The 11,453-nt window shown below is 37.4% G+C and overlaps 1 protein-coding gene across 1 annotated transcript; it reads left to right on the forward strand.

The window, feature by feature from the left end:
* Positions 1-1,799: 1,799 nt before the first annotated feature.
* Positions 1,800-2,696, forward strand: LOC141392380 (uncharacterized). Its single transcript, XM_073965329.1, has one exon. It carries the CDS (start codon positions 1,800-1,802, stop codon positions 2,694-2,696), a length of 897 nt encoding a protein of 298 aa, XP_073821430.1.
* Positions 2,697-11,453: the final 8,757 nt, after the last annotated feature.

Consider the following 11,453-nt stretch of genomic DNA (forward strand, 5'->3'; position numbering starts at 1 on the left):
ATCCGATTCTCACAGGCAAAGTCAACAAAAACAGCCTGTAACTTTCGCGACTTCGTTGCAAATGACCCCATATTCTTTTGTCCGGTAGGTACAAAAAATATAAACATAAAATTCACGAGTTTATAAATAAAAAGCAAAAATTGCAATAGTATCAAAAGTTCCTAATATGCTCCGAAATGGCGCGATTTGAGAACAATTTGGTCCAGAACCCTTTGATAATGATTTTAAATTAGATTACAAAAAATAAAAATTTTAATTAAAAGCAAATATGTTGTCATAACAGCTAAAATTAAAAAATGCATTACTGAACTTCAATGCATTTGGTGCGGAAACTTTTTTCGCGATAGAGAAAAATTGACGCCGTATTTCATAATAGTTTTCTATGCTCTACACGGCTATGTGGTGGTATTTTTTTGGTTATAGCCCTAGTGTATATGATAGAGATTGCCAGTGAGCGCTTACGGTGAGCAATTGAGCATACATTTCAATGTGTTTTACATTGAAATTTACGCTCCCGTGCTCTCAGTAAGCGCCCACTGGTGCATGTGTTAGTTTTTGGTGGCTTTTGGGTTTGTATTTGTTTGCACCCAAACATATAATTTGTTTGCATCCAAATATATAATTGTTTGCAAAATGTGTTTATGTTTTTCATGATAGAACTTTTAGAACACCCCTATTATTCAATATTTTCTTTGACATTTAATTTTCAATAACAACAATGTTGTTTTTGTAAATTTATTAGTGGTTGTAATTCATGCATTTATCTTATATAAATGTGCCTTGGCATCACTCATATATCATAATTTTTATGAATTACTGAGATTTTTCCGAATTTACAATATGTATGAATTTTGAATTATGAAGATTTCCTGAAAAATCGGATAAAGGAGGAGGGGGGCATGTCAGTGAAACCCTGAATGGCTGTAGTGCGTCTCAGGAATTAGGATGATGGGAGCAAAAAATTCCCTCTGAAACACGATGCCCAAAATGGTACCCTCACCATGAGAAGCAGGTTTTGCTGTGGGCCGATAACTCGCACAAGTAAAAATCATTTTATCACAGAAACGATTACAGATTCAAATAACACAACCCCTCTTACGATGACGACCTTTGGCTTTAAGAAACGGATAATGATTGGAACATGGAACGTGAGAACTCTCTCTGATCCATCTAGACTACAACAAGTATGTCGGGAGATGATTAACTATAAGCTACATATTCTCGGTTTGAGTGAGGTACGATGGTTAAATAGCGGGACCACCAAATTGTCTACTGGACACAAATTCCTCTATGCTGGAAATAATGAGAACCGAATACACGGAGTAGGGCTCCTTCTAACACCACTAGCGAACAAGTGTCTTATCAGCTACCAACCAATTTCTGACCGCATAATCGTAGCGAGATTCAATTCGCGGTTTCGGAAAATCGCCATAATTCAATGCTATGCGCCCACTGAACCGGATGACGTTTCAGCAAAAGACGATTTTTATTCGCAGCTAGATGCTACCATGAGCTCAATTCCATGTGGAGATATAAAAATTGTAATTGGCGATTTCAATGCAAAAGTCGGAAACAACAACACCAACATCGAAGCGGTCATGGGACCTAATGGCCTAGGCAATACCAGAAACGATAACGGAGAACGGCTCCTTGACTTCTGTGCTAGACATAGTCTATACATTGGAGGCACACGCTTTATTCATAAAGATATATACAAATATACGTGGCAATCCCCGGACGGTAGAACCCGAAACCAAATTGATCACATCATAACCAGTAAACTCTTTGTGGGCTCCTTAATGGATGTTAAGGCAAGGCGAGGTGCTGACATTGATAGCGACCATCAGCTACTAGTTGGAACTTTCAGTCTACGACCAGCTGCAATCAAAAAGAAAAAGGCAACTTCCAAATATAATATAGCCAGATTGCAAAACCAAGCCACGTCGGAAGCATACAACTTAGCATTGAGATCAAACATAGGTGATGTAAATAACATAGCGACATCATGGGAATCTATTGCACAAGCATGTAAACAAAGTGCTCAAACAATCCTTGGACAAGCTGTAGAACGCAGGAAACCATGGATAAGCGAGTCAACATGGTCAGAAATAACAAACCGCAAAATTCTGAAAAATAGAATGGAAGTCGCTCGCACTCCCAGTGAAAAGGCTGCAGTGAAGGCGGAATACAAAAGATCAGCAGCAAACGTTAAGCAACTCACTCGTATCGACAGAGAAATCTACTACAACAACATCGCAGATGAAGCAGAGCGTGCATCAAATGTTGGTAACATGCGACAAGTCTACGCTATCAAAAAACTAGGTGGAAACAACATTAGGAGCACAGCAACAATCAAAGACAAACATGGAGCTGATCTTACTACACCAACCGAACAGCTAAATCGATGGCGCGAATTCTTTGTGGAAAATCAAGCGACACTCCCCCATAACGAACATACTGCACGCTCAACACTTTCAAGACGAAACCCAAGACGCGACATTTCAACGCAACCACCAACGAGCGACGAAATCAAATCGGCTCTTGAATCTCTTAGAAATGGCAAATCCAGCGGCCCAGACGATATACCGGCTGAACTTCTTAAATATGGTTCACCAATATTAGCAGAAGCCCTAACACCTATAATACGCAATGCATGGGTCTCAGAACAAATACTAAATTCATGGAAAAAGGTGTAATAATAATGATCCCCAAAAAAGGCGACTTGAAGGAGTGCAAGAATTGGAGAGGCATTACTTTATTAAATGCGGTTGCAAAACTGATGGCCACCTTAATACTTAACAGAATGCGTCCAGCGGTGGAGATAATGCTACGAGGCGAGCAAGCTGGTTTCCGTCCTGGCAGATCATGTGCAGACCATATTAACACTCTGCGAATCATAATTGAGCAGTCTAAAGAATATAACCCACCACTCTATTTATTGTTCGTCGATTTTGAACGAGCTTTTGACATGGTATCCCGTGAGGCACTATGGGATATTCTGTCTCTAAATGGAAACCCCCACAAAATTATCCAACTGATTCGCGAGTTATACAGTAACGCAACCAGCTACGTACGCTTCAATGGCGAATAAAGCACACCATTTGCAACAACTTCGGGTGTAAAACAAGGATGTATACTCTCACCGACGCTATTCCTCATAATGCTTGACTACGTAATGTACCAAACAAACAACGAAGCACCATGTGGCATCCAATGGAACCTCAACAACCGCCTAAATGATTATGCAGATGACATCTGTCTCATGGCACATCGCTTTGTGGACATTCAAGCAATTTTAAACAGGCTTGTAGTGAATGCATCGCACATAGGTCTCAAAATAAATATCAGGAAGACAAAGATGATGCGAATTGGCAGTAATGTAACAACGCCTTTGACTGTAAAAGACATTGTCATTGAAAACGTCGACACCTTTAGCTACCTTGGAAGCATAATATCAGCGCATGGTGGATCTGAAGAAGATGTATGTGCCCGCATCACCAAAGCAAGAGTAGCCTTCCAGGTGCTGCATAAAGTTTGGGAATCCAACAACATAAGCCGTAAAACCAAACTGCGAATTTTTGATAGCAGCGTAAAATCTGTGTTGCTGTACGGTTCTACAACGTGGGGAATAACACAATTAAACATGAAGAAGCTGCAAACATTCGTAAACAGATGTCTAAGTCGTATACTCCGCATCTATTGGCCAAACACCATAAGCACAAATGATCTGCTTGAACTTACAAATAACATACCTGTGGAAAAAGAAATAAAAAAGCGAAAATGGACTTGGATCGGCCATGTTCTCAGAAGACCCGATGATGACATAGCCAAATCTGCATTGCAATGGAATCCCCAAGGCCACCGCAGACCGGGACGACCACGCACGTCTTGGATAAGGAGTGTTAAGCATGAATATGAAGCCCTCAACAAGACATGGAACCAAGCTAAACCATCGCTAATGATCGCAGAAGATGGAGAGAATTCGTAATCGCCCTATGTTCAACATGAACCTTTTGTTCTATATATTTGTTTACTTTTGTGTGTAGATATATGAAACAAAAATAAAGGACATATATATATATATATATATATATATATATCCTGTCTAAAATCTGGAAATACTATTGCACGAGAGTTATGACAAAACGTGGATTTATATTATGAAGTTTCAAGAAGAATGTATAATTAATTCAGTTTGAAAATTTTAATGAAAATTAATAAATAACATCTGGATGTAACAATATTTGCATTTTTCAGGTAGGATTTGCATACAGAAGAGGGATAGTCTACGGCTATTGTCCAGTGAATACATCTGACATACGAATTTTAACATCCATGATTTTGGCATGATCCTAAATACTATAATGATGGCAACTACTCCTGCTCTGATAAAATTAACTGAATTAACACTAGAAACTGACATACGATCATAACATATTTAGTTAGGATATAGCTCGTTACTTCGATTTCAAGGGTTAATTCAGTAAATTTTATAAGAGCAGGGGTAACTGCCATCATTATAGTATTTAGGACCATGCCAAAATCATGAAAGTTTTTCAAGTACCTATGTTGCGCACTTTTGAACTTCAATCCTAATCCACATTTTTGTCGACAAGTTTAAATGTCAAAAAAGGGCAACAAAATTCTGAAAAGACTGTAAATACGTTCGATCTGATACGTTTTTACTTGTTTTCATTGTGCTATAATATGGTCCTTTATCGACATTACTTACTTACTTAGCTGGCCCATTACAGAACATTTGTTCTATTAGCCGAACTAAGAAAAGATCTCAAAGTCACTCTGTTTACTGCTTCGCTTTCTGGAATACCGCGCCTTTTCATCTCTTCATCCACTTGTTTGCTCCATCTAAGCTTAGGCCTGCCATTTCGGCGTGCACCTCCATGTGGCACGTATTTATACGCCTTTTTAGCGGGTTCATCATCGCTCATTCTTATTATATGGCCTAGCCAACGCAATCGCTGCATCTCGATACGTTTAACTATATTAATGTCGTTGTATAGCAGATACAGCTCGTGGTTCATACGACGTCGATATTCACCGCCAACGCAAATTGGTCCATAGATGTTTCGAAGAATTTTTCTCTCAAACACACCAAGCACTGCCTTGTCTGCTTGCGCAAGTACCCAGGCTTCGGAACCATACATCAGCACGGGTAGTATCAGTGTTTTGTAAAGCGTTGTTTTTGTTTGACGAGATGTGGGCTTATTCCTAAACTGCTTACTCAAACCGAAGTTGCATCTGTTGGCCAACATTATTCTTCGTATTTTACAACTGATGTTGTTGGTTGTGTTTACGGCGGTGCACAGTGCGAAATTTGGGAAGTTTAGTGGAACTTTAAGGGATTTTCAAAGTTCATGAAATTAATTAAACTTTTACTGAATTCGTTAGCTAAGTACTCTACTCCAAATGGACAATACTCAGTTTGCCGATTTACTCCACCAAACGACTTAAAAATGCACTTAAAGTTGCATTTTTGTTTAATAATTTTTTTTTTGTAAGAAATGTATTTTTTATTTCATTAAAAAATGGAGTGGCGCGGACAAGTGGTAAGTCAGTATGCCATGATTTATTTTTCTTAATATTTTACAAAACAGTTATGATATTTTACACTTTAAAAAAATGCAAAAACCCTTATTGTTTTGCTGCAATTTTAGTCGGAAAGAAGTGATTTTTTTAAGTTTTCAAAATTATAATTTTTTATTTTCCGTGGACATTTCAAAAGTGAGTTCCGTACATTCACGTGTTAAGATATATATAATCTGAAAGATTGGATTCTCCTCTGTTCTCAAAGCTATAAAACTGCTGCGGTATCGCGCGGTCTTTGGAAATATTCAAGATTTTCTAAAAAGACTTCGGGAATTTCATTCAGTTGCATTTTCCAAAAGTGGAAGGTAAACGCGACAATGAACGCCATTGTTGACTGTGTTTTGAAGAAATGGACTCACTAATTCTAACAATGATAATTTCTGTAAAATTAAGAAACCTCTCTAAATGACCTCTAAATGTTGGTGATTTACATATAGTGCAACACTTTTAGATGCTGTGATGCAAATACCAAAATACGTTAAAAATTGTAATGCAGTGCAGACCTGAACTTGATCTGAAAGACATTATTAACAAAATTAATTGTATAGACCCGCTGAATAGACCAATAAACATTATATATACAAATGAAAACAAAAAATATTGACATTTTACTCCTTAATAGATGTTTAGGGTTGTGGGGCTTCACCCAGAAGTGGACCTATGTTGACAGCTTTTGTGGGAGAAGGTTTTTTATTCGCTTACATCTTAAAATTTACATTTGCATCAAAATCGGCTGCAATTTTTGTCTTTAACCTTTAAAATACCCAATATGAGGGAACCCGGCATATGGGGGCTATTCCAAAACGCGAACCTATATTGAAAATATTTTGTACATAAGTTTTCTATCCGCTAAAAACTCAATATACCAATTTGCATCAAAATCGATTGAAAAATGAATGTAAAACGTAAAAACGGCAGCCACCGTTACATGAGCGCTACAGGAAACCGCGGGTCTATGTGGCCCAATTTGAGCCCCACACTGTCCACTAATATAAGAAACATTTGTACAAAAATTTAGGAATCTACACCTTTTCCTTTAAAAGTTATTAGTAAAGTTCCGCTAAAGTTCTCATATTTTGCACTGTGCGGTGCCGAGTTAGACGAAGTCCTTAATTCCTCAAAATTATAGGAACCAACGTCAACAGCTGGCACGATCTCTATGGACGCATTGCGCGTCGACACCATCAACTTGGTCTTCTCGCGGTTTACAGATTTCCTTTCGGCTTTTGCAATGGTGTCAGTTACTTCCTTTACCGATCGACCCATGGTGTCAATGTCGTCGGCACAAGCAAGTAACATATGGCTGTTCGTGTATATTGTTCCACTTCTTTTGACCTTCGCGTCTCGTATGACCTTCTCCAGCATGATGTTGAAAAGATCGCACGACAGGTCGTCTCCTTGTCTGAAACCTCTTTTGGTAATAAACCTTTCGGAGAGATTATTTCCTATTTTAACCGAGGACCCGAGTATCCGTTAATGTCATTCTACAAAGCCGAATGAGCTTTGCAGGAATACCAAAATCAGACATGACTTGGAACACCTTGGAACGTAGCGGGCTGTCGAATATAATCGACGAAAATATAGAAGGTGACGATCTGCATTTCTTGGATATTTTCCAGGATTTGTCTCAAGGTAAATATCTGGTCAATGGTGGATCTGCTTGGTCTAAAGCCCCACTGATAGGGTCCAATAATTTCATAGACCATAGCCTTTAGTCTCTCACACAATATGCCAGATACTATATTATATGCAATAGGGAGCAGACAATACCATCTTCTGGGATTGGTGTGGTATCTTCGCCGTCATCGCTACTATCGGAAACCAACAGTTTGGAAAAATGTTCTTTCCATAACCTGAGCACACTATCTGTATCAGTTATCAAATTACCTTTCTGGTCTCTACAGGAGGATGCGCCTGTACCAAAGCCATCAGTTTGATGTTTTACTCTTTGTAGAACTTTCGGACTTCATTCTGGCTCCCGTACATCTCGATTTTTTCACACTCCCGCCTTTCCATTTCTCACTTTTTCCTGCGAAAAAGGCGTTTCTCCTCTCTCCTTTTCTCCCGATGCCTCTCTCGTGCGCTACGCGTTGCTACTGATTGTATAGTAGCCCTATATGCCGCATTTTTCTCTTCGGTAGCAGCACGACACTCCAGGTCATACCATGAATTCGTTGGTGGAGGTCTCTGGTATCCAAGTACTGATTTTGCGGCTGTTTGCATGGAGTGGGCAATGTTTTGCCATTGTCCTGATATGTTATCGGGACGAGGAGTGCTTTGATTAAGCAGTTGGGCCAGGTGAGTGGAAAATTCTATGGCTATCTGTTGTGATTGCAGCTTACCGATGTCCAACTTCCGTGTTGTGTCTGTTCGCACTTTGTTTGCTACGTTTACTCCGGTACGTACCTTTGCTGCAACGAGGTAGTGGTCCGAGTCTATGTTTGGACCTCGGAACGATTGTACATCCAACACGCTCGATGCATGCCTTCCATCTATCACAACGTGGTCAATTTGATTTCTTGTTCTTTGATCTGGGGACAGCCAGGTGGCCTTATGAATATCGAGATGCTTAAATCTGGTACTGCTAACTACCATGATTCTTGCAGCTGCAAAGTCTATCAGTCTCATACCATTGTCAGATGTTTAACTGTGGAGACTGAATTTCCCGACTGTTGGGCCAAAGATATTCTCCTTTCCAATTTCGGCATTAAAATCGCCTAGTATAATTTTAATGTCATGAGCAGGGCAACGCTCGTAAAATATATGTATCTTTGGTCTGTTCGTCCTTGTCTTCAGTGGGAACATGAGCGCAAATAAAGCTGATGTTGAAGAATTTTGCATTGCAGCGAGTCTTTCATTCACAGCGAATTGCAGCGAGTCTTTCATTCACAGGGGTGAAGCTGGATACCAGATGTTTTAATCTCCAACCAACTACAAATCCGCAACCAAACTCATGCTTTGTGTCATGGCAGCTATAATACAATGTGTCACTTTTAGGTGTTGTTGTGACGCCTTTCCCAATCCATCGTATTTCCTGTACGGCAGTTATATCGGCCTTGTACTTTTCAAGCACATCTGCCAATGCGTATGTCAAACTGTCCTGAGTACGTCTAGGCTAAAACTGTCCAACTTTCAAAAAAATGTCAAATGGCGCCTAGTCCAGAAAATTATCGTACAGTCCTCGTATACTTAGTTCCTTTGTTTTAGTTTCTTAACAGCATTACATTCAAGATGTCATACCTCTTTCTGTTGTAATGCAAATATGTGTTGTTAGATTGGACAATAATGCGGACATGTGTCCCAACGGTGCAGCCTACAACACCAGGTCTATATGAAATGGTATGCACGCTGAACGTCGTAGGTTCGATTCCCAAATTAAAAAGATTATTACACAAAAACTAAAATAAATACTTGGATCATAATTTGTAAACAGCTAGCCAGATATCACTGCTAAATTTCGGTGCAAGATCAAGCTTGATTTGAAGTGTTTTAGTGATTCAAAGACTCAATAACATTTTTGTTGAATTATGCCAAACTTGTAGTAAATGAGCTGTAACTCTTTGAGTTTTAGAGATATCAACATCAAAATTTGACACAAGATAAAACAGAAGTCGTAAAAAAATATAAATTGCTAACTCAGAAAACGCATTTTTTGAGTTATGCCGCTCTTTGAGTACATGGGCGATATGTGTTTTGTATTTTGAAAACGAAAGACAAACACACCATAAAATATAATTTATTGTAAAGCAAAATTAATTAAATAAGTTTTTTCGCTGTTTTCTTTTTTTTTTTGTATGAGATTGCGGTTTCAACGTATTTGGGTAATGCGGACGCTCCAAGAGCGTTGTTGGGATTGGAAGGTGAATAGTTTTGTACGTCTCGTCGTGAGTAAGGTATAGCTGTTATGAATTACACAGTAGAAAAACAGTAGGTTGTTGGTAATAACAAGTTCTTTGTTAGACATGTTAATTTAAAATAGAAAAGTTTTTTATACAAACAAATGCTCTGTTCCAGAACCTGCAAGAAGCTACTAATTTTTACTACGATAACATTTTCTCCTTTATGTTATCGGAAAAAATAGTAAAAATTAGTAGATTCTTGCAGTACTGGAACAGACAGATTATAATTTCAATAATTGCTAAATTACACTGTGAAACAAAATTATTTTTTTTCAAAATGATGGGAAATACTGGGTAGATTATGAAAGTAGAGCTAAAAATATGAGACACGCGTATTGGCGTTTTTAACGTTTACATCGAAAAGTAACCAAAGTAGGCGGGGCAAATTCCGCCAATTTCTCGTTTTTTTTCGAAATATTCGAGTTAAGATATCTTGGAATCCTTACGTTTTAAGTACATAGTGTCTTTAGCAACTTTACAGAGGAGGATGTGGGCAATACTTTTGTTAAAATCTTTAACCCTCATGCGGTTCATCACAGAGGTCTTTTTGGTCCTTTTTTCGAAAATCTTTCAAATACTCCTTTAAAATGTGATCACATCCAAATATTCTAGAAATTGTTCGCCAAATTTTACTATATGTTTCAGAATATACCAAATCTGTAAATCATATCTAATCGCCAGGAATCTCTAAAAATGAAAACACGTTTTAGGGTTAAAGTCGGACTTCATCTGAGTTTATTCTAAATTGTCTCACAAAACATAATTTTAGAGAGATGACGTCAAAAACAAAAATTTTCTTCGTCACTTTGTGTGACCAAAGAAATGAAATAAATTATATATCATGTTACTATCAGTATTAATTTTGCTGAAAAATATGAAAATATTTCCCAATTTTTTTTTTTTTTTTTTTGAAAAAAGTTCCTTCTTCTTTCGAGTTGAATGAACATGAAAGTAATATGGAACTTGGTTCTTGGTGAAAAGTGTCAAAAGAAGAATAGTTCTACACAGAATTTCACTCTGTGTTTCAGAATAAACTATATATCTAGTTATACTAGTTTTTTAAGAAAATTAGATTACAAATGTATATATTTTAAAATGAAATTATTTATTTTAATTGTGGACTGTTAATTTTACATAATTCCATACTGGATCAAACTCTAACAAAATCCTTCACTTTTTGGGGATATGAGAAAAAGAAAAAATGTTCCAAATCAAATTTCACTATGAGTCTCTAAATAAATTAAATCTGTAACCATAACATATAACATTCTTAGCAGCCCTTGTTTTTGATAAAGGGTTTAGGGCCATATTTTACAAATGTTATCCAGATTGTCGTTGTGATTAGACACTATAAATATCTTATTGATGGTTTTCCTTTATGAATTCATACGGAAGGTGTTGCGCGTTCCATTTAAACAGCTTTTGATATTTGAAAATATAGAAAATCCAGATAGGATGTTGTAAAATTGCGTATTTTTTGTACTTTTAACTTAAATTACATAGTTAGGATAAGCCATTGGTTGCTTATATTGTATGTGAAAACAAGTGGGAGGTCTACGACTATGGTCCAGTGAAAATATAGCTGTCATACGAGTTAGCGTGGTCCAAAATAATACAATGATGGGAGACAATTTTGAATAAACTCAGATGATGTCCGACTTTAACCCTAAAATGTGTTTTTCATTTTTAGAGATATCTGGTGATTAGATAAGATTTACATATTTGGTGTATTGTGAGACATATAGTAAAATATTATGGCGAACAATTTTGTAAAATGTTTGGATATGATATGACCACATTTTAAAGGAGTTTTTGAAAAGACCCCTTTGATGACCCGCATGAGGGTTAAAATTATTAACAAAAATATTCCCAATATCCTCCTCTGTAAAGTTGTCAAAGACACCATATACCTAAAATGCAAGAATTCCAAGATATTTTAACTCGAAT

The sequence above is a fragment of the Musca autumnalis genome, unplaced genomic scaffold, assembly GCF_047663935.1.
Source record: "Musca autumnalis isolate F117 unplaced genomic scaffold, ASM4766393v1 scaffold_2, whole genome shotgun sequence".
Taxonomy (NCBI): Eukaryota; Metazoa; Arthropoda; class Insecta; order Diptera; family Muscidae; genus Musca; species Musca autumnalis.